Source organism: Emiliania huxleyi, assembly GCF_000372725.1.
Source record: "Emiliania huxleyi CCMP1516 chromosome Unknown EMIHUscaffold_192, whole genome shotgun sequence".
NCBI classification, from domain to species: Eukaryota; Haptophyta; order Isochrysidales; family Noelaerhabdaceae; genus Emiliania; species Emiliania huxleyi.
The window spans coordinates 123,602-151,243 of record NW_005200670.1 but is presented as its reverse complement, the minus strand read 5'-3'; the positions used below and the strand labels follow the sequence as shown (position 1 = coordinate 151,243).

The 27,642-nt window shown below is 64.0% G+C and overlaps 7 protein-coding genes across 7 annotated transcripts; 4 read left to right on the top strand and 3 right to left on the bottom strand.

The window, feature by feature from the left end:
• Nucleotides 1-1,159: 1,159 nt before the first annotated feature.
• EMIHUDRAFT_113575 (hypothetical protein) lies at nucleotides 1,160-1,975 on the bottom strand (the record flags this gene model as incomplete). Its single annotated transcript, XM_005782157.1, has 1 exon — nucleotides 1,160-1,975. The coding sequence occupies one exon, from the start codon at nucleotides 1,973-1,975 to the stop codon at nucleotides 1,160-1,162; it is 816 nt and encodes a 271-aa protein (XP_005782214.1).
• Nucleotides 1,976-4,409: 2,434 nt separating this feature from the next.
• EMIHUDRAFT_113574 (hypothetical protein) lies at nucleotides 4,410-7,532 on the bottom strand (the record flags this gene model as incomplete). The annotated part of the gene is made up of 1 exon (XM_005782156.1): nucleotides 4,410-7,532. The coding sequence occupies one exon, from the start codon at nucleotides 7,530-7,532 to the stop codon at nucleotides 4,410-4,412; it is 3,123 nt and encodes a 1,040-aa protein (XP_005782213.1).
• Nucleotides 7,533-10,446: 2,914 nt separating this feature from the next.
• EMIHUDRAFT_365702 (hypothetical protein) lies at nucleotides 10,447-11,776 on the top strand. The gene is made up of 4 exons (XM_005782155.1): nucleotides 10,447-10,603; nucleotides 10,817-10,937; nucleotides 11,006-11,088; nucleotides 11,157-11,776. The coding sequence occupies exons 1-4, from the start codon at nucleotides 10,471-10,473 to the stop codon at nucleotides 11,483-11,485; spliced, it is 666 nt and encodes a 221-aa protein (XP_005782212.1). The 5' UTR covers nucleotides 10,447-10,470; the 3' UTR covers nucleotides 11,486-11,776.
• A 566-nt stretch (nucleotides 11,777-12,342) lies between these two features.
• Nucleotides 12,343-13,338, bottom strand: EMIHUDRAFT_113572 (hypothetical protein; the record flags this gene model as incomplete). Its single annotated transcript, XM_005782154.1, has 1 exon — nucleotides 12,343-13,338. One exon carries the CDS (start codon nucleotides 13,336-13,338, stop codon nucleotides 12,343-12,345), a length of 996 nt encoding a protein of 331 aa, XP_005782211.1.
• A 656-nt stretch (nucleotides 13,339-13,994) lies between these two features.
• On the top strand, nucleotides 13,995-15,811 carry EMIHUDRAFT_424023 (hypothetical protein). The gene is made up of 5 exons (XM_005782153.1): nucleotides 13,995-14,188; nucleotides 14,258-14,663; nucleotides 14,739-14,949; nucleotides 15,265-15,270; nucleotides 15,754-15,811. Exons 1-2 carry the CDS (start codon nucleotides 14,009-14,011, stop codon nucleotides 14,615-14,617), a joined length of 540 nt encoding a protein of 179 aa, XP_005782210.1. The 5' UTR covers nucleotides 13,995-14,008; the 3' UTR covers nucleotides 14,618-14,663; nucleotides 14,739-14,949; nucleotides 15,265-15,270; nucleotides 15,754-15,811.
• Nucleotides 15,812-16,294: 483 nt separating this feature from the next.
• On the top strand, nucleotides 16,295-18,074 carry EMIHUDRAFT_442673 (hypothetical protein). Its single transcript, XM_005782152.1, has 6 exons — nucleotides 16,295-16,316; nucleotides 16,415-16,420; nucleotides 16,681-17,017; nucleotides 17,112-17,196; nucleotides 17,294-17,542; nucleotides 17,574-18,074. Exons 3-6 carry the CDS (start codon nucleotides 16,682-16,684, stop codon nucleotides 17,750-17,752), a joined length of 849 nt encoding a protein of 282 aa, XP_005782209.1. The 5' UTR covers nucleotides 16,295-16,316; nucleotides 16,415-16,420; nucleotide 16,681; the 3' UTR covers nucleotides 17,753-18,074.
• Nucleotides 18,075-19,537: 1,463 nt separating this feature from the next.
• EMIHUDRAFT_424021 (hypothetical protein) lies at nucleotides 19,538-21,366 on the top strand. The gene is made up of 3 exons (XM_005782151.1): nucleotides 19,538-20,174; nucleotides 20,269-20,586; nucleotides 20,655-21,366. Exons 1-3 carry the CDS (start codon nucleotides 20,024-20,026, stop codon nucleotides 20,726-20,728), a joined length of 543 nt encoding a protein of 180 aa, XP_005782208.1. The 5' UTR covers nucleotides 19,538-20,023; the 3' UTR covers nucleotides 20,729-21,366.
• The last annotated feature ends 6,276 nt before the right edge of the window (nucleotides 21,367-27,642 follow it).

Genomic DNA, 27,642 nt, shown 5'->3' with positions numbered 1-27,642 from the left:
AGCAGCATCTGCTTGGCCGCTTGCTCGGGCGCAGCAGCATCTCAAAGGGCCGCTCGCCACCGCCGCCGCTGTCAAGAAGCCCATCCGTCCCTTCGCCGCGCCGCTCGCCGAGGCTGTCGCAGCAGCGGAGGTCGCCTCACGTGCGATCCCCGCTCTCCTCCTCGGCACGGCACAGCGAGCCGCGGCCTCACTCCTCGCCGAGCATTCTCTACCGCAAGCCGTCTTCGTCCCACGGCTGGTCCTCGCGGCTCTCCTTCTCCTCGAGGGTGCACCCCCTGCCCTCCGGCGGCGCCATCCCCCTCCGGCGTCGACAGAGCTCGGGCGAGTCTCTCACTCTGCTGCTCGCCGTCAGCGTGGAGAAGTCGCCGCCGCGCTCCTTTGAGCACTCCCCGGGTCCTCGCTCAAACCGATCGCCGGCTCGACCGCACTGGCTGCATCGCGTGCGGTCATGATACAGTTCTGTCCATTTATGCCCACCGCTCGTCGGCTGCGTCGGACGGGGAGCGAGGAGCGCCTACGACTCTAAAATCCGGGCCGCGCGGCGCCTTCTCTCCACCACCGCTCCGCCTCCGGCGCCCCGCCTCTTGCCGCAGAGATAGGGCCGCGTGTACAGTGTGAGTGACCCGTGGGTCGGACTGGGAGAGAGGCTCCCTAGGCTCGAGAGACCATGTGTGCAATGCGAGCATGTTGGATTTGCGGAGGAGTGTGAGACTCTGTGGAGAGAGGTTTTTTTTGTCTCGTCTCTCGAGGCGAGCCCTGAGCTGGCGGTTTTTCCCGTTTCGGCTGTCGCCGATAGATTAGTTACGCATGAAAACCAAAGTGAGTGTGCGCCCTCTCTCTATACTCTAACTCGACTCTCCGCGCAGACGCCAGACTAGAGCGCAGAGGAGGCAGACTTTTGAGCGCCGTCCCTCAGAGCCCCCAGCCCCGCAGACGGTGCATTGCGTGATCTCTGTGTGCTCTCTGATCGCGCACAGGATGACAGCCCACCCACACGCGAGCCGCGCTGTGCGCACGGGAGCACGTCGCCCGCACTCCGCTCGCCGACCCACTCGCCCGCGTGCGGGCCGCCCCTTTCCTGGACGTTTCCTCGGCACCGGCTCTCTCCGGCGTCGCGCCTCCGCAGCACCCAAGGACGACGGTGCCGGAACGATGATGCTCAGAGCGCCTCGTGTGGCACGAGCACAAACGGGTCGCTCTGCTGCGGCTTGCCATCGGCCTCAAAGGAGACGGAGACGACGCCGCGCCACTTCTCGCCCATCAGCCACGTCGGGTCTTGCCCACTCTCGCCCGGAAAGATGAAGTAGTTGGTGCGCCCGCCGCGCATGTTTGGGGTGCCGTCCTCGTCCTCGTTCTGGTCGCCGTTCCGCACGCGCAGCTCGACCGTCTTCCCCTCGTGGCTCGCGAAGGTGAGCTTGACGACCGTCTCCTTCGGGATGTCAAAGGGGGAGGGCTTGCCGGTGCGCGCTTGCCACGACGTCTGCTTGCCCGCGCTGGCGTACAGCCACAGCTCGAGGTCGCCCGCATCGCCGTGCAGCTTAAGCTCGAGGAAGCCGACGCCCGGAAAGACGGACATGATGCCGTCGTTGCACGGGCCGGCGCCGGGGCAAAAGTCGACCACAGCCTCCTCCCCGCCAGCCTGCAGCACGAACTTGCTCTTTTTGACGGGGTAGAGGGGCGTGACGTTGAAGTGCCAGTGCTGCTCGTGGCCGTCGCCCGTCACCGGGTCGCACAGCTTCTCGACGTTGGAGCCGGGCGGGTTCGCCAGCCACGCGCCGCTCGGCACCACCTCTGCGCCGGCGATCCGCTCCACGCCAAACTCAGTCTCCTTGCCCGCCTCAATCTGCCCGTCGCGGTCGATCATGAAGGTGGCGCCGCCCACCGTGACGGTGCCGAGCGCCACGATCTTGGCAGACGTGGGGCCGTGCGTGTGTTCGTGCCCGGATGCGTCCACGTGCTTCACGGGCTCGGCCATCGAACGCGTGCAAAGGGCGTGGGTCTGCGGCAGAATTCTTTTCTGTTGTCGTTCTCCACACCGCCGTGGCGTGGCAGACGGTGAACGAGCTAGCGTGCGGGGACAGCGGCATTGTGCACGGAGCTAAGTGCATTGCCGTTCTTAACGGAGTCGCTTAGGCGGCTCCGGTGGTGTGCCGGTGATAGTACTAGCACGCGCCAGTTCGCACCTGTGTCGAGCCTGTCTGCTGTGAGAGAGAGTTGTTTTGTTTAAATTCTTTTCTGTGCCTCTTTTGGTATTGTGGCGTACCTGTGTCGAACCTGTGTGCTGTGAGAGAGAGTTCTTTTCGTTGAATTCTTTTTGAGAGGGGAAGGTTTTTTGGCGCGTGTGTGCATTTCCCGCGTGCCCGCCTGCCAGGGCTGATGCCAAGGCCAAATCAACACCATGCCCGGCTGATGCCAAGGCCAAACCAACTGCCCGGCTGGAAGGTGCCAAGGCTCAATGACTCTCCTCTCCTTCTCTCCCCCCCTCCCCTACTCAAACAGGGCCGTCCACAAGACCACACGACGCGCTCTCTCCTACCATCCGACAGACGTTGCTTGACCGACACGGGAAGCTCTGACAGGACAATTTTTTGAGCTTATTTATGAAACAAACAAACGCAAAGGCGGGATTTATTCGTATGCAGCATAGGCACCGGGTCTGGCAGCACCGGCTCAACGCCGCGCCCCGCGGTCGGTGCAAGCAGGGAATGTTCCCGCTGCTGCTCTGCTGCAGCCTCGAGTCGCGGTGCGGCCTCCGCACTCTCGGCGTTCGCCTCTCGCCCTGCTGCAGCATCCGTTCCCATCTCTGGCTGCCGTTCGCCGAGCGCCTCCTCAAAGCATGCGAGAATCTCGTCGCTCTGAAGGTCAGCCTCGAGCACGTCGTCGGCAGCGCGGATGCTCGCCCGGCCGGTCGGCCCTCGAGACCTCACAGTGGCGGCCGCCTCTGACAGCGGCGGCAGCCTCCCAAGCTGGCCACGCATCATGCTGCGCTTCGCGGCAATCGCGTAACGGGAGGCTCGCTGGCTTTTTGTGGCTTTTGGACGGCTTTTTTGGATTCTCCCGCCCTCCAACCCCTCTCTTGGGTTTTTTCTTAATAAAGGAGAAACAGCCGGGATGACTGCGGCGGCGCGAAACCGGCGCTCAAATTCTTTTGCGCAGCGCCAAGAGTGGAGGCGGGCTCTCCATGTGGCACACACAGTGATTTGGGCTCGGCAGCTTGTCGACTCTTGCTTGTCTCTAGACCTCAGTGGGGGAGCGAACTCTGACGGAGCGCGGATATATGAAAAGCTCTGTTTCATACCTTATCCGCCTAGTCACGGCTTCGCTGTCTGTTCCCTCTGACTGTGACTCGCAGTCAGCCGTCACGCTGAGCCCATGCAGCGTTCAGCAGCTACACAGAGTCGCGTCTACAGTCACAACAGCACGGATGACGCGCTCCGCATGGACCATCGAGCTGCCGAGCCGCATGGTAGTCGATTGCCACGCTGCGCCCATGGAGTCCTCAGCAGCTGCACCATGGAGTCGCTTCCGCAGTTGGAACCTACGCGACAGCTCAACGTGGATCGGGCCTACGTCCTTCTCTGGTCTCACTCGCCCGGGGTGGCGTGGCGCAGCTGGGCGGTTGGCGGCAGGTGCGCCTGTACGCGCGGCACTGCTGCCGCTTCATCGACTCTCGGCGACCACTCGTCGACTCGCGCTCAGACGCGAGGTGCGTGCTCGCTTGGTCCCCCGTGAGGGGACTAGGCCATTTTTAGCGAGATCGGGGAAATCACTCTCATCGCCCGCCACTCACGCTTCCCTCCCTCTCCCGCGCCGCCGTATCCGGTCCTAGCCTGCGATACATTGAGACCTCACGCCCCGCGACTGTCTCCCACGCTCGCAGGCGGGTGTATCTATCCGCCGTGCCACTCCATGCATCATCACCGCTGGGGGCACCGGTGCTCGTGCGACTGCGGATTCGGCCTCACCTCACGCCCTCTGGCCTGCAGCTGCACGTTGCCGGGGGCCATTCTCGAGCCCTCTGGCGAATGCCGAATGGGCCCAAATCCGGGCTCTGAGCACGCCTACTGCTGACGATCTATGTAGCTAGTGCGGTGGGGTCTGGCGCAGGTGCGCGAGACCGTCGCCACAGGGGGGGACGCGCGATTATGTGGGCGCTTCCGAGGGGGCGAAACCGCGTGTTCAAGGGAAACCAGGCGAATTGCGCCCCCAAAATGGTCCTGACGCAGAGCGGCTCCCACAACCTCCCCAACACCCGAGCTGCACGACACGACCTCAGCGCTTGTTCAAACACTAGCGACACAAGTAATTAATCGTGTGGGTTGTGTCATCGTGGAACAGCGCTCAAGACAGGCTCAAGACAGTCCAATTTCATGCACCTCCCTGCGCAGCGCGCCGACTCCAGAGCCCACTCACATCTCGAGCTGGAAACCTTCCCGCCCGCTCACCGCATCGTGAATCGCTTTCTCCCCCTCATCGCCCAAGTTGTTGTCGCTGAGGTCGATGCTTTTCAGCACCCCGTTGACTGTGAGAGCGCCGCCGATCGCCTTCGCGCCCTTGTCGCCGATCTCGTTTTCGCCGAGGTCGAGGGTTTTCAGCACCTCATTGACGCGCAGAGCGGATGCCAGCGCCTTGGCGCCCTCGTCGCCGATATGGTTGTAGTAGAGGCTCAGGTTGGTCAGCACCGCATTGTCCTTCAGCCAGAGAGCAATTGTCGCCACCTCCCCATCAGCAAGGCGCGCGTTCGACAAGTCCAACGAATTCTCGTCCAAGTAAACACCTCGTTGGCAGAGCAGCTCGATGTCTGCTTCTACCTGCGCCTTCTTCGGATCCGCCACGCACTCGTGCACCTGCACCACCCCGTCGTCCTCCTCGTCTCCCTCCTCATTATCTCCGCGAAATAGCCTCAGCACCACATCGTAGAGCGCAAACGCCTTGCGTCCGTAGGTGGCCAGCAGCTTGAGCAGCCCCAGAGATACATTCAGAACGTCGAGCGCCGCCGAGTGTTCAACAAAGTAGGACGGGTCGATCTCCAGATAGCGTGACATGTTGGCAACCACCTCGACCACCTCTCTGACAGGCGCCAGCGGATCCGCTGCGATCTCGGCCAGACGATCGGCGACCTTTTGCGCTGCCCCCAAAGGATCGCCTGTGAAGGCGACCATGTCCGCCATCAGGCTGTCGATAAAGGGCTGCAGACCCGACACGTCGAGCTGCAACGTGGCGAGGAACGCAAAGGAGTCGCCGTATACAACCTGTGCGTGCCAGATGACGCGCTCGATGTACGCGTCGTCCTGCGAGGTGAAGAGGATGAGGAAGCCGAGCGCGAGGAGAAAGATGACGTAGACGGTGAGGACCACGTTGAGGTCTGCGTCGCTTGTGAACGAGAGGTAGATGCCGCCTTTCTTGCACCTTTGGCGGAGGAGCTTGTCTTTCATAAAGCAGATATCCACCACAAACAGCACCACGGGCGTGGCCACCAGGAGCCACAGTATCCACGCCCGTGCCTGCACCGCGTCCACCACGCTGTCCTCGACATCGTAATCGGGCTCGAGCCGTCCTTGCTCCGCCGCCCACGTGCCGTATGCAACCAGTGGGGAGAGCGCGAGGCAGCCCAGCACGCAAGCCAGTCCGCCCGCCAGCGTCGAGAGGCTCGTCTCGGTGTACGCCAGCCCCTGCACCACCATTGACATGCCGCTGGACAGCTCGAGGCTTCCGAGCGGGGCGAGCCAGCTGATGGCCGGCTTGGTGGCAGCGGCCGCGGCCTTGGTCAGTGCCTCGAGCCGTTGGCAGCGGGGCCACTCCGACGTAGCTGTTGACTCAATCAGATCGAGCGACTTCCGCCCGGCGGCAAAGCTTAGCTTGACAAACGCAAAGAACAGCCCGCCCAATGGTAGGTAGACAAGATTCGGCAGGATCGGCAAAGCGAGGAGAACGCCAAGGGCGCACTTGGCGATTTTTGCGCGAGACAGCGACACGCCTTCCTCGTCTTCCTCGTCCACGATTACAAATGAATCTCGCCTGAATCCTCCCGTGAGCGAGCCCACAGCTGCCGCAACCAGCGCGGCCGCCCACGAGGCGACCGGCCCACCAAGCCACCCGCCGACGGTCCCCAGGCAGATGCCGTACAACGCCCACCGCGAGATGAAGTAGAGCACGCTCGCAAGCGGGATCGGCTGCACGAGGCTCGTGTTGGTCTTGCTGGCCTCAGCTTTAAAGTCAACCTCGTTCACGTTGCGCCCAATGAACACGAGCGCGCCGAGCGACAGCAGGTACCCGTACACGACGAGAAGCAGCAGCTTGCTAAGAAGCGCTGGCTGCGCCGCAAACGTGACCGTCGCGTACTCGTCCAGCAGCGTAAAGTTGTCGACCCTGACCATGCAAGGCCCGGTGCGCTCGTGCACGCCGAAGAAGGCGACAACCTGCATAGCCAGGGAAAGCCCGACCACGAAGAACTGGCACAGCTGCGTCAACATCCAAGAGAGCCAGAAGACGAGCCCGGGCCAGTCGATCCTGCGGTCAACAAACCGTGGCCGCGGGATGCCACCAATCTGAGCCAGCGAGTAGAGGAAGATCGTGGAGAGCCAGAGCCCCACCAGTGAGTCGGTGCGCAGAGGAACGAACATCTGGTCTGCGAAGGCCTCGGCCACGTACGCGTCGCACGGATCGCCCGTGCCGTTGGCAAGCAGGCACTCGAAGTCGAAGAAGGTGGGGGCGAAGGGGCTGCTGAAACCGATGCGCTCCTCCGTTACGATCTCGCGCTCTTCAGTTTCCACCTCCGTGAGCCCATCGGCCGTCATCGTGTGCATGACGCCCTCGAGAACGGCCGCACCGGCATGGTAAATCGCGCAGCTGCTGGTTGGGGGAGGTGGGGCTACGTCGTAGTCGTAGTCGTAGCTGCTGATCGGGGGAGGTGGGGGGCGCGGCTGCACCTCACCGACACCGCTTGCGTACGAATGCTGGTACAGCACAACAAGGACCATGCCCAAAAAGGCTGCGCAGCAAGTGTTTGTCGTCAGCAGTGCCGCCAGGAAGCCCTTGGTCATCCGGATGCGGCTATCGCCATCGATCAGCTGCTGGTACGGCCCGCCGCCGTCGCTTGCCGCTCGCACCTTCTTGAACTTGGGCAGTCCAATCGAGCGTCCGACAGTGCCTGCTTCGAGGTCGGTGTCGATGAGCTGCCTCGCTTCCAGATCCGCCGGCGCTGCCTCGGGCGCCGCCGGCTTCTTCACCGCCTCCGCCGCCTCTGCTGCCGCCTCGGCCGCCGCCGCTGCTGCCGCGGCCTTGTCCCGCTTCGCGTCGTCCACTTGCTTGGCCAGATCCGCCGCCAATGCCTCGGACGCCGCCAGCTTCTTCGCCGTCTCTGCAAGCTCGGCCGACGCCGCCTCCGCAGCCGCCGCCTGCTGCTCCGCCCGTATCTTTGCATCCTCCGCTTGCTGGGCCAGATCCGCCGCCGATGCTTCGGACGCCGCCCGCTTCTCCGCCGCCAGCTTCGTCCTTGCTTTCGCCCCGGGGGCAGACAGACCGCGCCGCATTTTGGTCTTCGTGAGCAGTTCCTTTCACCTTGGGAGCGGCGGCTTTTCGGACAGCGCCTTGAAAAAAAGAAAATTCTAACGGGCCTTGTTGGGGAGCCAAAATGGTGTTATCCGAGGCGCTGCGCTAGGCTCAGAGCGAGTTCGCTCTGCGCTAGGCTCAGACGGCGAGTTCGCGCTGCGCTAGCCCTGCGCTAGCCGCTAGCTAGGCCACAGTACTGTGCCACACAGATGGCGAGTGGTGCGCTGCGATAGATTTGCGCTGCGAGGATGCAAAGGCCCCTTCTTGGAGCCGACAGTGGCCAGGGGCGGGGCTTATTTTTGCCGTCGCCAGTCGTCCCCCCCCCCCCCCCCCCAAACGCTACAGACGGTGGGTAGGGGGGTGGGGAGGCTGCCGCCGTGTTCCAGGGCCGTGTGCGCTGCGGTGCGCGTGCGCACCGCACACCACACGGCGGGAAACAGACGGCGAGGGGGGCGCGGCGGCAGCCAAGGAGTGTCTAGAATAGTGAGGTTGCAAAACCAATCAGACCTGAATAGAGGCACTCACAAGCTATTCAACTCGTGACTACAATGACGCGCTCTGACCCTCCATTCATGAATACTGCTCTGAATCATATCGCAGCCCGATCGGATTCGACATGGTCTCGTGCGGGGTACATCCGAGGCTGAGCTGGGTGTTGGGCGGGGGGCGGCCGACCGCTCTCATGGCCGGCGTCGCAAACATCATCCCACGGGCCTCCGCGCGCCAAATGCTGACCAGCGTGCCCATCGAGGCGAGCGGAACCGATGAGGCGTTCACAAGCCTGGGAAGAAACAGCACGCCGATCGACGGGTACATTGTCAAACCTTACCCGTTCACCGCAGGCGCGTATGGCGGTGAACTCTTCAGCTGCGGCTTTGACCTTGCGTGCGAGCGAGGCTTCTACAGGTCGTTTCGTGCGGGCGGGAGGGGCAACTACTCGACGTGGATCTCACTGCAGCTAGCGCGCGAGAGCCTGCCCGCATCTCGCAGGAATGAGATCCCTTCGTGGCGAGCGCTCACGTCCGGCTGCGACGAAATGGACGTGCGACATCTGAGCATCCGTTCGTATGATGCAAGAAAGAAGTCGATGGCGGGGGCGTTCAGTGCACCTCACAATCTGACGATCATCAATGCGGTCAAGATTAGCCCGATGCCAGATTCCCAACAACCTTGACAGCGACAGGAAAGCTCAGACCCTGACCGTGGAGCCGTCCTGCTCCTGCTCGCTCCACCGCCACACGGCTGAGCGCTTGCACTTCTAGCGCGGCGGGTTCCCACACTATAGAATTGACACATGGACATCGAATTAAATTGAATTCCGATTTTCCTTTTTTATGAGGCTCTCTCTCTTGAGGTGCGAGCCCTCAGCCCTGGGGAGGCCTGGGGAATTCACAGCCTTGTTATTAAGAGTTCACATAAACGCACAACCGCGGGCCCCGAAATCGCACAGTGACAGTCAGATATGTCTGGGATTCACAGGTAGGCGGATAAGAAACCAGAGGCCCTATGTGCTGTTTTGTTGTTATGTGTTAAAAATCCGCGCAAGTACGGCTCTGCTGTCTGTCCCCAGCCTCTGACTGTGAGTGAGTGAGTGTGTTCTTGATAATTCACACAGGATACCGTCTTCCCGCCCTCATGAGCAGGCTTCGACTGGGCCCGGAGTCGAACAAGCCTTCCAGGGCGGCACCAAGGCACACGCGCACATGCACGCACGCACGCACACCGCACACACGCACGCACACACCGCTCGCCCACGCACACCTGGCCTTGCACTTTCAATGCCGTGGGGCTCCTGCCTTCTAGACGCAGCCTTAGACGTGGAGTCGCGAGGGACTAGCCTGGCCCTTGCCCCACCACCTCGTGTGTGTGGAGAAGCTTACCGTCCCTTCCCTTCCCCTACCAAGGCGGGCGTGACCACCGCCATCGGCGGCGGCGACACCGCCACCGCCGCCGCGACGTGGGACTGCGTGGACAAGGTGACCTTCGTGTCCACCGGCGGCCCGGCGCTTCGCTCGAGCTTCTCGAGGGCAAGGTGAGATACGGCGAGATACGGGCAGATATGAAGAGATATGGGGAGGCGAGGCACGGGGGAGGTATGTGGAGATATGTGGAGAGATGGGGAGTCTCGAGGGCAAGGTGAGATACGGGGAGATACGAGGAGATACGGGGAGATGTGGGGAGGTGGCGGGGCGCACCACCCCTCGGACAAGGCACGGGGAGATATGGGAAGATATGCATATGGGGAGTCTCGAGCTTCTCGAGGCAAGGTGGCTCCCGGCCTCGCCTCCTCGTTAGTTCTCATTGAACCATGACCGTCAATCCTTGACTAGGTGCTGCCCGGCGTCGCGGCGCTCGACGACGCCTAGAGCGGCGCTTTCCTCCTCCTCGCCTTCCCTGCTCTTGGGCTGTGGTCCACACGACCTGGCCAGGTCCCGGCTCGAGACAGTTCGGATTCCTCTCGATTCTCTCGCAGTCAAAATAGTAACATGCTCGCTTGGTGCGGATGCGCAAAGGTGGGAGGCCTTACTTATTTCTCTTCTTGTCGGCTCCAATACTCTGCAGGCTAGAGCCCCCCCCCCCCCCCACACACACAAAAGACACCGCATTTCTCCATCAGCGCCTAAATAAATAAATAAAACGCGCACGCCAAACGAGGGGTGGGAGAAGGACAAGGGTCCCCACCTGCACACGAGCAGGATCTTGTAAGGACGATCAGGGACACAGGGGAACGGGAGCGGGGAGCGCATCGCGACACGGAGGGGGGCTGGGCAGGGTTCACCCACACGACAGGGTCCCAGGGATTCCTCTCAGCGCCTCTCGCGCGGCGCTCGCGACGAATTCTTTTGCGCAGCGCCAAGACGGAGGCGGGCACACTTCGAGGAGATCCCTCTGCCCCGCGCAACAGGTACGAGTGGCACAATGTCGGAAGAGGGCAAGAGCTTCGCTGGGCGCGCCGCCGACTGCTGGAGCGCGATGCGCGCCAACCCCGACCGGTCGATGCACCTCACCTCCATCATCGCGGGCGTGCTCCTGTTTATCGGTGGCCTGTCGGGTGCGGCGCCATCCCCGCTGCACGCGCACACGCAGAAACGTGCCCGTTGCCGCGCGCATGGACGTGAGCGGGGTGTGGCGCAGCACGCGTCACGCGGCACAGAGGCCGCCGCCTCGCGTCCGTTCGCGAGCCGCCAGCCCCACTCCCGCTGCAGCGGCGGCGAGCACGCTCGGCCAAACACCCGCGGCCACCCTCCCCTCCGCTGTGCCGCAGGGCTGATCAATCTGCTCAACCCGCTCGGAATGGTCCTTTCGGTGTACAACATCATCTTTGCCGGCCTCATCCTCACTTCGGAGCTCAAGGCGCTGCCAGTCTTCAAGACGCTCAATAAGCGGTCGGCTTCGCCCCCGTCGCGCGCCCTGCGGTGAACAACATCTCCTCACGCCTCCATCTGGAATACAGGGTCGATTTGTACTTCCACATCCTCTCGGTCCCGCGCGGCAAGGCGGGCTTCTACGTCTTCATCGGCATCCTCGCCTTCCTCGGCACGCACGACTGGTCCATCTCTCGCAGCTTCTCGGAACCTTCTCGGAACCCTCTCGGAACCTCCTAGGCACGCACGACTGGTCCATCTCTCGCATCTGCATCCTGCTGGTTGCGATCGTCGGCGCCATACAGATGACGAGCCACTGCATACGCGGTACCGGTGCGTCCGTGGAGGCGGCGGGCGCGGCGGGAGGACAGCCAAAGCCGGGGCTGACTTCGTCGATGACTGGCAGCGACGCGTCGGCGGGCGCCAACCCGTTCACTTCCTTTGCGATGGAGGCGGTGTCGGACGCGCCCAGCCTCGGCCGCGCCGGCCTCAGCGCCGCCGCAACCTTCGCCTCCACCACCGCCCCCGCCACTGCTTCGAGCTTTGGCAGCGGCCAGCCGGCGCCGTGATTGCACATGTGGGTTGCCCGCCCGTTGCCGGCGGCGGCCGCGTGAACGGCGGAGCGAGGGGGCGGCGGCGGCCAGTGTGCGGAGCGAGGGGGGCGGCGGCGGCCAGTGTGCCGACTTGGGGGCCGCCCCACTCCGCGGCGCGTGTGGCATATATTCTCAGTACTGGCGGCACACGTGTCGGCGTTGTGAGTACAGAGAGAGGCGGTCCCAGATAGTGGGACGACGACGACGCGGTACCGACAATGTGCGTCGATGTGGTGTAAACTCTACTTTCTCTAGTCGGTGTGGAGCTCAGGCCTCAGGCTCAGCCTGACACACGTGACACGTGATACAGCCCGCTCCTCTCCGGCTGGAGAAGTGGCAGCAAAAAAACGCGCGCGGCGGCGGCACACCCCGCTCCGCGATGGCCGGTGCCGGTGCAGGGTCTTGGGAGCACTTGGAGTCCGCAGTTATCAACTCACAGTCACACCCGCGACCCGGCAAAGGCGAAAGGGCAATGTGCGGCATGTGCTAAAAACTGCGTGTGTTGTGCGAGAGTATATGGGACACGATGTCTCAAATATGAGAGGATTTGACTCCTACCAGCTCCTGACGCTATCCCTGGCAGCGTGCCGGCCCAGTCGCCCGAGCAGTGTCGCGGGGGGGCTCCAAGGCGGAGCCGGAGGAGGGGAGTACCGCTGCGCAGCGGTGGGGGTGGGCACACACACACTCACACACGTGAAACGACGACACGGCTCTCGGCTCCGTCCCCCGGCCCCGAGACGGTGAAACGCGCGGACTCTGGGAGAGCCTGCGGGGACTCCATGCCCTCCCTGGACCTCACGCTGCATCAGAACGGCAGCAGCCGCGACGTGCAGCTACCACTTGGGCTCGAGCCCGGCTGTCAGCTGCCCCCAGTAGTGCTCGTCCTCGTTGCCCGGTTTCAGGGCCTCGTCCATCAGCTCGAACAAAATGATGGTGACATCGTTATTAATGAGCGAGCGCATGCGGCCGGTGAGGCAGTTTTCGTAAAAGGTGCGTGCATTGGGCAAGGTGGCTACCCAGCTGCCGCCCGATGGCCATCCCGTCTCGCCTACCATCAGGTTGTCGGGCGGAAGACCAGCTCTGTGCAGGGCAAACTTGGAAGCGTGGAGCATTATGTCGAGGAGCGAGCGGGCCTCGTGGAGGCCAAATGTGGGGTCCGCGTGCGCCGGGTCCCACACACTCGTACGCGCCGCGTCGGGCGGGTAGTGCCATGGGGGAGGCATGGTGCCGAGGGCGATTCCGATGGGCATGGCTGGCTCGCTCTTCGCCACAAAGTAAGGAAACCAGTTTATCGAAACGACGTCGACGTCGCGGAGCACGTCGACCCAGGTGGGATCGACGATGGCAGCCTCGGGAGGGTAGGATAGCGTGATCACGCCGCCCGTCATCGGCACTGTCAGCCTGATGTGTGCGGCCTCAGGCCGTTTGGCCAGGGCAGCGCGGAAATTTGCAAGGGCGCTGAGCACAACGGCGGGCGGGACATAGGAGGCGGGTTCGTTCGGCTCATTGCCGATAGCGATGGCGGTGACGCGCTCAAGGTGCTCGCCAGCTTCGCTGATTATGAAGCCAACTACCGAATCGGCGACCGCAACGGCAGAGCTGATCATATTGACGTGCTCGTTGGTGACACCGACGATGAGTGACTCGACCTGGACTGAGCCCAGTACGGCAGGAATGACGTGGTTCTCGAGGTTGTACGTGCGCACGATCTTGTAAGGCAGTTTCTCGAGTAGCGCCGCGGCGTTCTGCATCTGCAGCTGCGCGGCCTCGCTGAACTGCGTGCTGAAAGCGATGCCCCACCCACTCGCATTGCCGCCAATCCCTGGCATCTCACGTGACCACGGCTCCTTTGGACGCTCGGTGCTCCCACTGCAGCAGCCTAGAAAACTGCCTTCCATCGTCGGGCAGCAATCACCGTTGAAATGGCCGCATGCGGAACTGGCGCTGCAAGCAGCAGACGGCACGTCGGCCGCTGAGATGACGCTGGTGAGTGTGCTCGTTTCCTGGTCACCCGCTGTGCGGCTGAGACTGACGACGAGGCCAATGATCAGGCAGGCGGCGGTGCAAGCGGCGCCTCGTCGTCGACGAGAGCGGCCATCGCCGTGCTCTTCCGCGTCCTCCTCCTCGTCTCGGCGAACGTATGCCGACTCTAGTTCGGAGATGTTGGCCGCCATGCGACTATGCACACTCTCAAACACAAAGGCCCCGGGCGATCGGCCTTTCAAGGCCTCCGAGCTCTCGTGGGCGAGCTGGCAGCGAGGCACGCGAGGTGGGCGGGCGAGGGCGCAGTGTGAAGGGTGACGGCGGAGACTGGCAATGATAGGGGTACAGAGGGGAACATTCAAAAGAAAACCGCAGATCGCACAGGACTTAGAAGCACCTAAAGGAGCAAGGCATACAGCTGTGAAGGTAAGTGAAGGTAAGTGCGTTTACGTGAAGGTAAGTCAAGAAAGAAGAAATCACTGGCGCAACAAAAACGTGCCGATGGACACTCTGCCAATGCACACCACTCCGCCACGAGCTTCGTCGCGCCTGTCGACGCCGTTTGTCGCGCTTGCCGCCCTTGCCGCCCTAGCGCTCCTAACTTTTCGGGTTGCCCCTGCCGAGATCGAAGAGGCGACTGCCCGCCGTTTCGAGGCAATAAAGGCGTGGAGAGCGGGAGACAAGGAGGGTGCCAAGGTGCCTCAGTTCACTCCCATTGCACCTTCGGTGTTAGCAGCCTTCACCCTCCTCCCGCTTGGTCCACAGAAGATCGCTGTCGATAAGGCGAGCAGCGCGAAGCAGGCAGTCGTTGATGCCAAGGCCGAATACGACGAGTTTCAGGAGTGGAAGAAGACGCACCCGCGGCCCGCGGAGAAGGTTGGGTGGATGCCCTTTGCACAGGCCGGCGCCGAGACGGGCGGCAACTTCATGGCCCAGGGCCTCGACACGAGCTTCCGCTTCTTCACTGACCCGAGTGCGCCGTGGACGCCTTGTGGATGCCTGTTCACCACACTGTGCCAACACCCGCCCACCGCCCTCATAAGCACCACACCCGCGCCCCGTAGACTTCGACTTCCAGCAGGAGGGCATGGCGTACGTCGAGTCCTCCCAGGCCACCGCCAATAAGTTTGGCGCCATCCAGTTCTCGGAGAATGCGACCGTCGGCGACGAGGCCTCGGCCGCTGATCACCAGCGCTCGCCCACGGCCAGCTGCTATCTCAGCGACTCTGGCCTTCCGGTCCCGTAGGCGTACGCCGCGGCGTCCTTCGCCGCGGCAAAGTACGCCGAGCACCAAAAGGCCGAGGCGGAGGCCGCCAGCTATGCAGAAGGAGTCCGCGCTGACGCGGCGACGGCGGGTCCCGTCGATGGGGGCGTCTGAATTCGGACGCCTGTGCCACCCTCCACACACTACACACTACACACAGGCAGTGTACTAGCACAGCGCCTTCTGCGCCGTGAACCCCAAATGTCAATACTCGAGCATCCTTGTGCTCAATCGTGTCACGCGCCTACGTCCCTTGGCCAGCGCCTGCGAGGACGCCAGCCAGTGTTTTGATCCTTTTGTAAAGCCTCCTTTTATGAGAGAGAAGAAACCGCGCCGATGTCCTCAAAGAGTCACAGACAGTGTCTGAATAGATAGGCAAGCGTGAAAGTACGGCCGTCCGTTCCCCTGCGTCTCCCTGATCGTCCTTACAAGATCCTGCTCGTGCAGGGGTGGGGACCCTCTGTCCTTGTCGCTTCTGCTTTTCCCACCCCTTGTTTGCGGTTTGGCGTGTCCGTTTTATTTATGTATTTAAGAATTTTACTTTCTAAAAGAATTACTGTTGTGACCTGTCGCTGTGTGTGAGCTGTGACGGCTGACGCGCCGTCCACCGTCCTCCAATCTCCCTCCCCAGGTCGTCTGTTTTTCTTTCTTTCTTTCCGTGACGCGCGCCGCTCTCGCTCGTCCGACCGAAGGATGTAATGAACGATGCTAGGGGTAAAGGCTAGAGCGCGCGGCGGCGCGATTCCTTCTCGGCGCCCCCCAGTTGCGCAGCGCACAGACCCGCAGACGCCCGCGTCGTCCGACGTGCCAGACTCATAAGTACATGTCAGGAACAGCGGCAAGCTAGGCAAGCGCGCGCCGCAAGAGGGTGCGGAGAGGCGCCAGCGGAGGGCACTAGCGAAAGAGTGCGATCTGCGCCATGGAATCAGAGCCATGGAATCTGAGCCGTGCGGTCTGCCTGGGCCGTGCGAGCGGCCGGCGCGGCGCCGCCTCACTGCGAGAGCGCCGTGTTGACCTTCATCAGCACACCGGGCACATTGCGGTGGCAGTTGATCAGCCGGTGCGTGCCGACGCGAGGCATGATGTCGACCTGCGGGAAGTTGACTGCGCCATATACGTGACGCCCGTGTTGATGCACTTGATCATCGCGCTCGCAACCTAGGGGAGAGTGGGTTCGGGTACCGTGGGGGGAGGGGAGGGTGGGTTCGGGTACCGTGGGGGGAGGGGAGGGTGGGTTCGGGTACCGTGGGGATAGGGGGGGTTCGGGGACCGTGGGGGTGGGGGAGGGTGCGTTCGGGTACCTCGACGCCGATGGCGGCCTGCGCCTCTTCGGTCGAGCCTCCGATGTGCGGCGTCAGGATGACGTTGGGCAAGCCGCACAGCGGCGACTCGAACAGCTCCTCCCCGTTCTTCTTTGGCTCGGACGGGAAGACGTCGATGGCAGCGATGGCGGCGTGGCGCTGCGCGCCGGCGCGCCCGCGCCCGCGAGAGCAGCCGACACTCCAACATTTTTCACATAGAGAAATCCAACCACCGAGCGCTTTTGGTCCAAGGTGGCTGCTGGAACAGGCAGGGCAGCATGCGTACGCTCAGTCAGCTGCTCCGCTTACACTTACCTGTGAAGTGTGAACAGCGGATTTTGAATCAGCGTTCTCCTTGAACGATATCGGTGTCGAAACACCGCTCTGACAGCGCTCACAGCTACGCCTTCTCTGCCAAGTTGAAGGATTGTTTTTTTGTTGCGAGTTGAATGGTGACCATGAGGGTGATGGGTGGCAAAATGCGCAGCCACCCACGACACAAAGATGAGGCCTGTGTTAGACAGTTGTTGTGTGTGAGTGAGTTGTTGTTGTTGTGACAGTGAGGCGCCTGGGGCTTGCAGACGCCAGGCGAGCAGTAAGGTGGAACAGCGGCGCTAAGCGAAGATGGAACGGACGATCGCCATCCCGCAAGGGTGGGGCAATTCGACGGCACGCCGGGAGGAGTGGAGCAAGTGCGTCGCACGCTACGCGGCTCTGTGCTCCAAGCCTGGGATGTGCGTGGGCGACGGCGACGAAGACCTGCCGGGCAAGTCGACGCCGACGAGCTCGGGCGCACTCGACCACCTCGCCTCCATCGCGACGGAGGAGCTCCTGCGGCGCAGGAGCAAGCGCAAGCGCAGCATCATCGACCGCCCGCTCGGCGAGGCTCCTGTGCCGGTCGTGGAGCGTGTGCTCAACCACTGGCTGACCGGCCTGTTCCGGACCGCGAGCGGCGAGACGGCGAGCGCTCACACTCTCGCCCTCTCGCCTACGCCCCATACCCAGCACCACGCCCGCCCGCGCTCACGCACACCGCCTCCCGACTCTGTCTCAGATGGCGGAGTCCCTGTTCGCGCCCGACGCCTTCGTCTCCATCGAGCTCTCTATCGAGGGAGCGCCACGCCGGCCTCCTTGCCGAGGTGTGCCCACTCTCGCCCACCTTGACGCGGAGGCTCGCCACCCCACATCAAGGTGCGGCCGCTGTTGACGTGTGTCGCGGATGCGCCCTGTGAGCAGGTTCCAAATCCCGAGCATCAAGTACTTTCTCATGTGGGACCGCGCCATCTTCTCCAAGTACAACACGAGCGCGTACCTCATCGACTACGTGCTCGAGAACCTCGACGGCTCGGTCGCGGTCCAGATCCGACCCTGCTCAACGGCGAGCAGCCCACGGGCGGCCAGGAGGTGATCATGCACCAGCTCTGGGAGGTCACCGGCGGCGGCCGCGTCCGCTCCTTCCAGCGCTTCTGTGCGGCCTCGCCGACGTCCTGCGCGTCGGCCTGCGCGTGTCAGTCGTCGTCGTCCTGCGCGTGGGTCTCGCCCCTCTCCCGCCGCGCGCTCGAGAGGGTGCGCGGCTCCTTCGGCGAGGACGCGCCGCTGGCGAGGGCGTCGTGGTCGGCCGAGGAGGGTGACGGCGGGGCGGGCGGCGGCGGCGTGGGCGGTGGGCCGGGTGGAGGTACGGGGGGAGACCCGTGAGTGAGAGATCTCGTGACCCGAGGAGCGTGGCGAGCGGGCCCCAGCACTCTGAAGCGCGAACCAACGAGGTCGGTCGGCCAGCCCCGAGGAACTCAAATCCCCGACGTACCCCTTCCCCGCCCCCTGCCCCGCCCGCCGTATATCGTACATATACACACGCATATTGCTCGCCATGTCTGGGTGGGTCCGCTCCTCTCGCTCGGCTCGCGCTTGTGTCTCTTTCGCGTTCCGAATGAATGTCACATCTGCCCGCTCCCTGTACTGTCCCGAAATGTGCGCTCTCGAAAGAAAAAACGGTGTTTCCATAGCTGTGTGTGTACATGTATCGCGCGCCCTCGTGACGTCCGGTCGGACCGACGGTCGTGTGCCGTAGCACCACGTGGGCCACGTCCGTCGTCCCTTGGGCGTTTGGGGGCGCGCACTTGTGGACTTGAGGAATGAGTCAGAGGAGCACTTGGAGTGCGGTTGGTAACCGCACTCCCAGGGCCGGGGAGCTAAGAAGCGCACCCAGCGGGCCGGACGATTGGTATCGGTTGCGGGCTAGAGAGCCCTAGCCCCGGGGCCATGCCGCATGCGCGTTTCACCCGAAACTGCAAACTCACCCGTGCCCCTTCGTACTTACTACATACAACACCACACTTGCGCGAGCTCACGACGACGTTTACAGCCACGACAAGGGCCGCTATACAAAACACCCCGCCCGGGGGGACCCCACACCCCAGACGAGACGCTTCAGCCTCTCTTCCGCACTTCAGACACATCGCGATCGGCCACCGAACGCACATGGACCACGGGCCGGTGCGTGTTGCGTCGCGCACGAGAGCGCTTGCCAGTGAACGCAAAGCGACTCTTCTCTACTTCTTCGCCTTGCCCTTCTTCGCCGGCGGGGTGAAGACAACGAGGAGGTTGAGGATGAGAAACACCACGCCAATGCCGATCTGCGGGATCCACATGTTGAACGGCGTCACGGCATTGACGCCCGGCCCGGCAGTCTTGTAGTAGAACGCCGCCTGGATGAACAGGGGCTAAGCTGAGGGTGTTCCACACGAGGTACTGCTTGCAGGCACTTTCATACGGAACGCCAAAGGCGTACGGCCCGAGCACGATCATGATGAACAGCAGACCGACGACCCGCGCAAAGAACGTTTGGAACTCGCTCGTCTCCGTGAAGTAGGCGATCGGAGACTCCGGACCGTAGAAGAAGTTGACCATCGGAAACATCGTGAATGAACCCAAAGCCGCCGTAGACGGCGGCCATGAGCATGCAGAAGGTGGAGGCGCTGACCATCGCAGTCACGCGTGCGCGGAAGAGGTAAAAAGAGAAAAAATGAAACCGCTGCGTCCTTCGACTGCTTCTAGAGCTCTATCGCTGAGGCGTCGAGGGCCCCGCTCTTTCCCTCACATAGCGGCCACTCTTCGGATCGCTGGTCGAGCGACCCGGGGGACGCCCCGCGCGCCTGACCCAGGCGCGAAAAACGAATCTGCGAGGCGAGGCCGCTCACGCGGCCCGATGGGGAGGAACGGGGCGAGCCCCCTCCAACCCACCCGCGCTAGGTCTCGGGGGACGAAGGGGTCACACCCGACGACCTCGGGAACTAGCCGGGGCAGTCGGAGAAGTGGCAACTCCGTGCACTGACGGTCGGCCGCCAGAAAACACGCCTCCGTGGCTCGGGTTACACCAATCCTCGCTACCCAACGCGGCCAAAGGATATCCACCTCGAGAACCTCGAGAACCTATCGCTCCTCACAGGAAAAGAGAAACTCCGCATGTGTGTGTGCGGCGGAGCCGGGCATCCTTTCCAGGCTGCCCGAGCTGGTGCGCGCGCGCGGCAGCGGTTGCTATTTTGTGACGGCCCTGGCGAGCCGCGGTTGCTACTTTGTGACGGCCAGCCACCACTCCGTTCGCGATGATCAACCCGCTCTCGCTCGTCGCCGCCGCCGTCGCAGTCGTGGTCGGCATTCGCTGTGCAATACTTGGTTGCAAACGTCCAGCCAGCAGCTCTTCGGTCGAGATAGCGCCGGGTGTCCGCATGCCTCTTGTATTCAACGGCATGTCCACGGACCACGGCCTGTGGCTCGCGTCCGGCGGTCGCGGCATAGACACTGCGTTTTTTGTATGGCGATGAGCTGCAGCGGCACGTCGCGTCGGGAATCGCCGCGTCAGGCGTGGAGCGCGAAGAGGTCTTTGTCACAATCAAGGTCAACTGCTGCCCGACCGATCGGTGCAGCCGCTTCTGCGCACACCCGCCACGCCCGACATCGGCGCCGCCGATGTCTGTGTACAACGGGTCGGAGATGCTCGAGCATAGCCTGGCGATGACAGGGCAGAGGTACGTCGACCTCGCGCTGCTCCACTTCCCCTGCTCCAGCTGGGACGACACGCTCGCCATGTACCGAGAACTGGAGGCGGCCCGAGACCGCGGCTCGCAGGCCTAGATGCGGCAACACAGCTCTCCCGGGCCAGCTAGGGAGGAGGCCAGCTCCACCGTGCAAGCACTGCCCCGCATCCCTGCCAGGCTTGGCGCGTGCAATCGGCGTCTCGAACTTCAACGCGAGCGCGCTCAAGCGTCTTCTCCGGCACGCCCGCACCAAGCCGGCGGTGGTGCAGAACGCGCTCTCCGTCGCCGGCCACCCGGCGCCGCACAGGGGCGAGGGGACGGCGTGCTCCGAGGGCGCGCCGGTCTACGGCAGCAACGACGTGACCCTCCGCTTCGTGCGGCGGCACAGGATCACCTTTGCCGCCTACTCGCCGCTCGGGTCTCAGCAGAGTCGACGTGCTCGGCCACCCTGTCGTCCGAGAGGTTGCCGCGGCGCACGGGAAGACGCCGGCGCAGGCAGACCCGTCGGGGTGCCTTGTCCCACCTCGACACACGTCCACGACGTGTCCATGTGCCACCTGCAGGTGGCCCTCAAATGGCTTGTCCAGCAGGGCATCGCGGCGGTGACGAATACGGCGAGGCCCAAGCATGCGGCTGAGGCGCTCGACTTGGGCAGCTTCACGCTCTCGGCGCGAGAGATGCGCGCGCTGAGCAAGGCGAGGTGAGTGTGGAGCCCTTTGGCATTTTATATCGTACTAGTACATGCGGCATGTGCACGCACATACAAAATAGATCATCTCAGGCGAGAGCCGATCGAGAGAGAGACAAGGCCATGAAAAGAGGCCCCGGGGCGGGGGCGGGATCGCGCGTGCCGCCTCAGGTGCAGCACACCATGACTCAACGAGAGCTGTCAACTCGCGGGCAGCTTATCTAGAGCCGCTGTACAGCGCCAAGCTGTCGCGCTTCATGTTCTCTAGGCCGTCTCGTCGATGCCGCAGGCCAAGAGCAAAGCGTCCAGTGCCAGCCTGCCCTCGTCGGAAGCGCTGAAGCCGTGCTTCACCTGCAGCTGCGACATCCGCGACAAAACTTCTTCGCCCGCTCGGCCCGGAAGTGCTTCGGCTATGCGGCTCCAGCCCGCGCCGTTGCGAAACATCAGAAGGAGGACCAGATCTTCGTCGGGGCGCCAAGCCCGCCAAGCGACGTGGCGCTGCGCCGCCTCTACCTCCCGCTCCGCCATCACCACCTCAGGCTCCGCCGCCCTCACAGGCTCCACCTCGACCATCACGGAACGATGCGAACCTCCGAGAGTCACGTTGGAGACTTCCGAGAGGATGGCCATGCCGAATAGTGAGCGACGGCGTGTGCGTGTAATCCCTTGGGGATGGGATCGATGAAATGCGATCGAACGAATTCGAAAGGCGTGTCAACCTTGTTCATGGCCGGTCCACAACAACAAACCGGGACAAACTCTAACACTCACACGTCATTTGGGGCCTGGTTCACGCGCGCGCGAGACGTGCAGACAGGGTTGCCAGGTGAGAGCGAATGGCGCGGTTCACGCCTCGCACAACAGAGAGAGAGATGCGCTCTGCATGGTGGGACATAAAAGAAAGCGAGTACTTGGGCGAGTAGGCCGTGCGGTCGACGCTGCCGCGCGGCTTTGCGCGCGAGGCGGCGCAGCTTGAGAACGGCGGTGGGCGAGAAGCCGCCGCCGAACGTCTCGTGGAGCAGCAGGTTGAAGTTGTTGCGCTTGACAAAGATCGCGTCGTGGTAGAAACCGCGATGCGCCTTGACGTAGCCGTGGCCGTTCTTGTGGTCGAAGGGTTGGCCGGGCTGCCCGCGCGCCTTGCAGCCCATGTTTAGGCGGCGGGCCTTCTCCTCGGTGTTGCCGAAGGCGTAGGAGTGGCCAACGGAGGCGGGCGTGCCGCCGCTCGAGGCGTTGCCAACGCCCGCCGAGGAGGTCTTGAGGAGGGGCTCTCAAACCGGGTCCACAAACCGCGATCATTTTTTCTCTTTCCACTCTTACTTTGCCACTACTCTTACAAAGGAGGGATCCGATGCGTGGCATTCATTGACAGATCAATAGGCGCGCGATACAGGTTGGATGGCCTCCTTCCTTGGCACCTCCCCTTTACCAGTCAGTGGGTGCAGCGAAAACTCGCGAGAGTTTCTGGGCTCTCACACCACCGCGCCTAGGGTTCTTGAGGACTATATGAAACAGAACGCTGTTTTTCTTCATTGAGTCGCGCCCCGGGCAGTAAAATCGCCCGCACGCGTTCAATGACATGCCGCTCCCACCTGGCGCTCGCACGGCGTGCTTCCCGGGCCGCAGCCACAGTCCAGCAGGTGGACAAGGCGGCTTGGCTGCTCGACGGCTTCAGCCCTGCGGCCGAGGCCGGGCTATGCTGCTCAGCCCGAGGTGGGCAGCGGCCGAGGTGGTGTGCCACTGCAATCCACTGATTTTTATAGGGCTTGGAGAGAGAGAGAGAGAGATTGGTTCGTTAGGGCTTGGTGGACGCCGGCGAGACGGTGCTTCAGCAGATCTCGATTTTACAACCCAAGCCTCTCGCACACGCACGATTCACACGACAGACAAGGCGCAGGCGACGGCTTCCAGAAGAAACGTGTATCGGGATCCGATCGACGGTTGTAACGACCTCCAACCGCGCAAAAAGGGCCGGGCGATCACACAAGACACTCATGCGCCTCGGCACGCGCAGCAGCACTGCTGCCGAGCCTTCCAGCGGCGGTGAGGCGGGAGGCAGCTATCTGCGTGACCTCCAGGAGCAGGCCGAGGCCAAGCGGCGTGAGAAGCTGCAGGCGCACAGCCCGAGCACACCCACGCCGTCGCCGCCGCCCTCGCCCACCCTCGCGGTGGTGCAATCTTCCCTTTGCCAACCTCACGCGGGGACTGTGCGGTGTCAGTGCAGCCTCCGGCACCTCGGACCCGCACGGCCGCCCTGTCGCACAGGCGCAGCTGCGGGAGCGGGCGGAGACGCTGCAACACATGGCGGGGAATCGGCTTGGCGTGCAGGCGAGACACCCTTACCTGAGCGCCACCACGCCCGCTCCTCTGCCGTAGCAGCCGCAGCATCGCGCCGCCGCCAAGGAATGTCAGCGTCGCCAACGCCACAGTGTCCGACAGCAGCACACGGTCGCACCCAGGGGGGGCGCGAAGTCAAACCAGTCTTTTCATTTCAGCATCTAGTCCGGGGGGGGGGGGGGGGGGGGGCCCCCGTAAACCCCATGCCCGGGGCAAAACCCTTGGGCTTCGGGTTGAACCGCCCCCGGTTCCCCCCGGGGAAAGGGCGCAAGGCAACCCCGGGGAGGCCCCCCCCCCCCCCCAAAGGAAAATTCCGGGCCGGGGCGGGGAATCTCCCCCCCCCAAATAAAAACCCCCAAAATTTCGGACCCATCCGAAGGGGGGCCCCCCCCCCCCGTTGAACCCGGGGCCAAAGGACCGCCCGCCGGTCGGGTCGTTGGAGATGGTTGGGAAGGCGGTGCCTGTGCTCCCGGGCAGGCGCGGTGCAGTGATGGCGGAGGGGGGGGGGGGGGGGAGGCGCGTGCGGAGGCAGGTGCGAGGCGGAGGCAGGTGCGAGGCGGAGGGGTGGAAGGGGGCGGGTCGGTGGCGGAGGTGGAGGCGTGGACGGCGGCGGCTCGGACGGAGGGTGGCGGAGAGGGCGAGGGAGAGGCTGGCCATCTGCGCGCAGCTGTGTCTGTGTCTGTGTCTAACCGAGTGGGTCGGAGATGAAGCCCTTCAGCCCAAAGGCCCAGTCGGTGACGACCGCGAACGGGCTCTGCCAGGCACGGGGCGGCGGCGTTGAGGGAGGGGGCGGGGGCATATGCATGCATACGTGTGTGCATGCGAGGGCGGCGGAGCGAGCAGCCCACCGGAGAGAGGACTGGCAGGGACGTGGGGTGGAGGAGGAGGCAATGGTGGGAGGGGGAGGGCGGCGTGAGGAGGACGCGAACGGCAGCAGGGCGATTAGTGAGCAAGCAGGGAAAGAGAGATGTGAGCACCTTCATCACGCTGGCAGTATAGTACCCGTCCTTTGCGAGCGATGGCCGCTGGTTCATGTTGTAGCTCTGCTGCCCGTTCTTGTCGAGGTAGTCGGCCCATCCGACCTCACTCTACAGGGTCGGGGAGGCTCGGGCGGCGAGAGGAATGGGGCGAGGGACGATTCGCTGCAAAGGCGCCATGTAAGGGTTCGCTTGCCCCTCGTCGGCGAGTTCGCCGGCGAGAGCCTTCTCGAGCATGGTCTCGTCCATCCCGACGGCGGGAACGCGCGCGGCGGCGATGGTGCCGCTCCTGGGCGCCAGCGGCGCCTGCAGCGAGCAGCCGGCCAGGATCAGTCCCAGCATAGGTCGAAGGCCGCGGATGCTTTCCCTCTTGGTGCCCATAAAATGGGAAAAGAATTCTAAAGCAGCGTCTCTCACAGCACACTGGCACGACAAGGGCGCGAAGTTTTAGGTTGTTTGTTTGGGGTATGAGCCAAATCTTGTGTCGTTCGTCACAGTGGGGCGAACCGCGGTGCTTTGGGAGAGAGAGAGGAGAGATGCTTTGGTCGCACGAGACGCGAGCCGCGGTCGGTGCTGACTGCTGTCCGGTGGTCGAGCCGCGTGCTGCGCGGAGCCGCGGTGCTATTCGAGCAAACGAGCGGAGAGACGCCAGCGCGCTCACGATTGACTTTTGTCACGTTTTTGTTTTATTCTTTTTGGTGCTCTGCTCTTCGCGGCCCCCCACATCGATGTGGCCATACGCCAGTCCGAGCCTGGCTGTTCTTCACCTTTCTACCTACCTACCTACGGCGCAGCGAGATCGCTGGTGTCTACTAGCTCCGAGTAGAGGCGGCAAGCGCGGAGCTCCCTCGGAGAACCCGTGTTTGTTTACTCTATGGCCGCTTAATTTTTGGGGTTTTTTAGCTTGGCGCTTTTCTTTTTTCGTTGGCACCGGTGCGAGAGAGGTGTGCCTCCGCTGCTGTCCGACCCATGCTGCAGCTCTCGATTCTCCACGGCGCCGCATTGCTCCGTCTCCCAAGCCACCAAAGCAGGGCCTCCTTCGACAACCCAGCACGACCGGGCGTGGGCGCAGCCACCTGGCTAGCTTTGCGACGACGGTCCCTCCCCGCCTTGGGCTTCTCCGACCAGCACCTGCTCGTGCCCGGCGAGAGACTCAAGTTTTTGACCACCTCGCCGGCGCAGGCAGCCTCAATCTCTCGCTCCGTTGTCGATAACCACTCGTGCCTCGTCCAGGTGCCGAAGCGAGGCGCCCTCGTCGGTGCCGTGACACCGCTCCTGGAGGTGGTCAGAGTGGAGGAGTCGTCCGCCGGCCGCCTCGTCGTGCTCACTCGCTGCGTTGGAAGAGTGCTGGTTAAGGCCGTTCCGGACGAATGCAGCGTCGTAGTCCGCATGGACACTGACGCCGGCATTTCGACGTGGGTTGGCACCGACGCGCCGAGCATCGTCCAGAAGATTGAGAGGGTGAGGTCCTCCGGCCGGGCGTTGCAGAGCCGGATCGATCTGCTAGCGGAGCGAGGGGGCGGCTGTCGTGGGGCACACCACCGCTGGCTCCACCAGCCGACCGGTGCGGGGCGGTGCCGCCCCGTGGCCGATCAGTTCTCGCGGGCGTGCCGCACGCTGGGCCTGCTGCCGCTGGCCTTCCACCCCGGGCTGCTCGCAGTGCTGACGGCGTGGATGAGCGCCGAGCGGCGCTCGTCGGCGGACGCGGCGCTGATAGCGCCGTACCGCGACGCGTGGGGCGTCGCCGACGCCGAGGCGGCAACGGCGCACCTCCTCTCCTTTGCGAGCCTCGAGGGCCTCTCTGCCGCGTCGAGGCGCGAGGCGATGCGTGCCCGGGACACGGGCGGGCGGCTCGAGCTCTCGCTGAGGGCGCACGAGGCGATGGAGAAGAGGCTCGCCGCCGAACTTTCGGTCCGGCGAGCCTTCCCGCCGCCGGGTCGAGGCCAGCACAGTGACTGTGGGTGAGAGACAGTACACAGTAGTAGTAAGCTACTCTTCTGTGTGTGTGGGTGAGACGAGACGAGAGGTGTGTCCGACTCGATCCGAGAACACGTCGACATCAACCATGGCTCTCAAGCAAGGTCCGACACCGGACGGTAGCGTTTTCTCTGCGTAGCTCCTCAGGCGAAATAGCCGCGAAGACATATTTGGCCGCACACACACGTGCGCGCACACACACAGAGCCGTGTACACGCGGTGGCCGGTGCACAGGTGAGACGTCCCGCACTCCCAGGAAGCAATCAAGCATGCCCCGTGTTTGCTGTTTCCAAGATTTCACACACCTCATGAACGCACCCAACGAATATAGCTCAACACAGAGTCGACGCAAGTCGCGGCGGAAGAGCCGCAGAGCCGCCCCGTGCTCACGCCGTGTGCTCGCGCCGCAGCCGCACGTCGTGAGACGGCAGGCGCGCCGCCGCGGCAAGCGCGAACACCGGCGCCGCCACGCCGACTGGCGCTGCTGCCACCCCGCCTGGCGCTGCCGCCACGCCGGTTGGCGCCGCCGCCACCGGGTGTGCGAGCTCGACTGCGGGAGCGGCATCTACCCTACCCCCACAGTACCCGAACCCCGCCGCGATCGACCCGATCGACATGTCCGCCAAGGAGCCAGCCGCGGCGACAGAGCTGCTGTCGGCCGCTGCGCAGGAGGCGGCCGCCGCCGAGGCCGAGGGGGCCTCGGGTGCGGCGGGGCGGAACACGGACCCCAGCGAGTGCCTCTTCCGGGCGCGAGGGTAGACGCGCGGGTACGCCTTGGGCTGCTGGCGGCGGCCAGAGGTCGTCTCGCCGGCGGCATCCGAGCTGGCCTGCGAGTTGAACGAGTCTTGCGAGGCGAAGGGCGGGCGCGAGCTGGCGGCGGAGGAGTCGGACTGGCAGCGGCTGATCAGGATGTCATACGGGAGGAGGTCCGAGTGGAGAGTGACGACCTGCAGCGGCGGCGCCATCGGCTGCCCCAACGCCATCGGCTGCCCCAACGCCATCGGCTGCCCCAACGCCATCGGCTGCCCCAACGCCATCGGCTGCCCCAACGCCATCGGCTGCCCCAACGCCATCGGCTGCCCCAACGCCATCGGCTGCCCCAACGCCATCGGCTGCCCCAACGCCATCGGCTGCCCCAACGCCATCGGCTGCCCCAACGCCATCGGCTGCCCCGACGCCATCGGCTGCCCCAACGTCTGCCCCGGCGGCGGCTGCACAGCGGAGTGCGGCGGCAAGGTGGCTGTGGGCGGCGGCAGCGCTGACGTCGCGGCCATTGGGGGGACCGTGGAAGCGGTGGCTGTGGCGCTGGCCCCAGCGGCGCACGCGGCTGCGGCGCCAGAGGCTGCGCCAGAGGCTGCGAAGACGACGGCGGGAGCGGCGGCGGGGATGGCGGCGGCGGCGGCGGCGGCGGGGATGGCGGCGGCGGTGGTGGCGGCGGTGGCAGTGGCGGCGGCGGAGGAGGAGGAGGAGGGGGGTGGCGCGGCCCTTGCTGCGCACGGAGCGGCCGGCTGGGCGCCTGACGAGGCGGTCCTCGACACGACCACGCTGAAGGCGCTCCTCTTCGCCTCTCCCTCC

Coding starts and splice junctions, on each gene's coding strand:
- EMIHUDRAFT_365702 (XM_005782155.1), top strand. CDS start 10,471: ATGTCGGAAGAGGGCAAGAGCTTCGCTGGGCGCGCCGCCGACTGCTGG. Junction 10,938..11,005: donor TTCAAGACGCTCAATAAGCG/GTCGGCTTCGCC, acceptor TCTGGAATACAG/GGTCGATTTGTACTTCCACA. Junction 11,089..11,156: donor CGGCATCCTCGCCTTCCTCG/GCACGCACGACT, acceptor GGAACCTCCTAG/GCACGCACGACTGGTCCATC.
- EMIHUDRAFT_424023 (XM_005782153.1), top strand. CDS start 14,009: ATGCACACCACTCCGCCACGAGCTTCGTCGCGCCTGTCGACGCCGTTT. Junction 14,189..14,257: donor GAGACAAGGAGGGTGCCAAG/GTGCCTCAGTTC, acceptor CTTGGTCCACAG/AAGATCGCTGTCGATAAGGC.
- EMIHUDRAFT_442673 (XM_005782152.1), top strand. CDS start 16,682: ATGGAACGGACGATCGCCATCCCGCAAGGGTGGGGCAATTCGACGGCA. Junction 17,018..17,111: donor GGACCGCGAGCGGCGAGACG/GCGAGCGCTCAC, acceptor ACTCTGTCTCAG/ATGGCGGAGTCCCTGTTCGC. Junction 17,197..17,293: donor ACGCCGGCCTCCTTGCCGAG/GTGTGCCCACTC, acceptor CCCTGTGAGCAG/GTTCCAAATCCCGAGCATCA.
- EMIHUDRAFT_424021 (XM_005782151.1), top strand. CDS start 20,024: ATGTCTGTGTACAACGGGTCGGAGATGCTCGAGCATAGCCTGGCGATG. Junction 20,175..20,268: donor GGAGGCGGCCCGAGACCGCG/GCTCGCAGGCCT, acceptor CATCCCTGCCAG/GCTTGGCGCGTGCAATCGGC. Junction 20,587..20,654: donor ACGGGAAGACGCCGGCGCAG/GCAGACCCGTCG, acceptor TGCCACCTGCAG/GTGGCCCTCAAATGGCTTGT.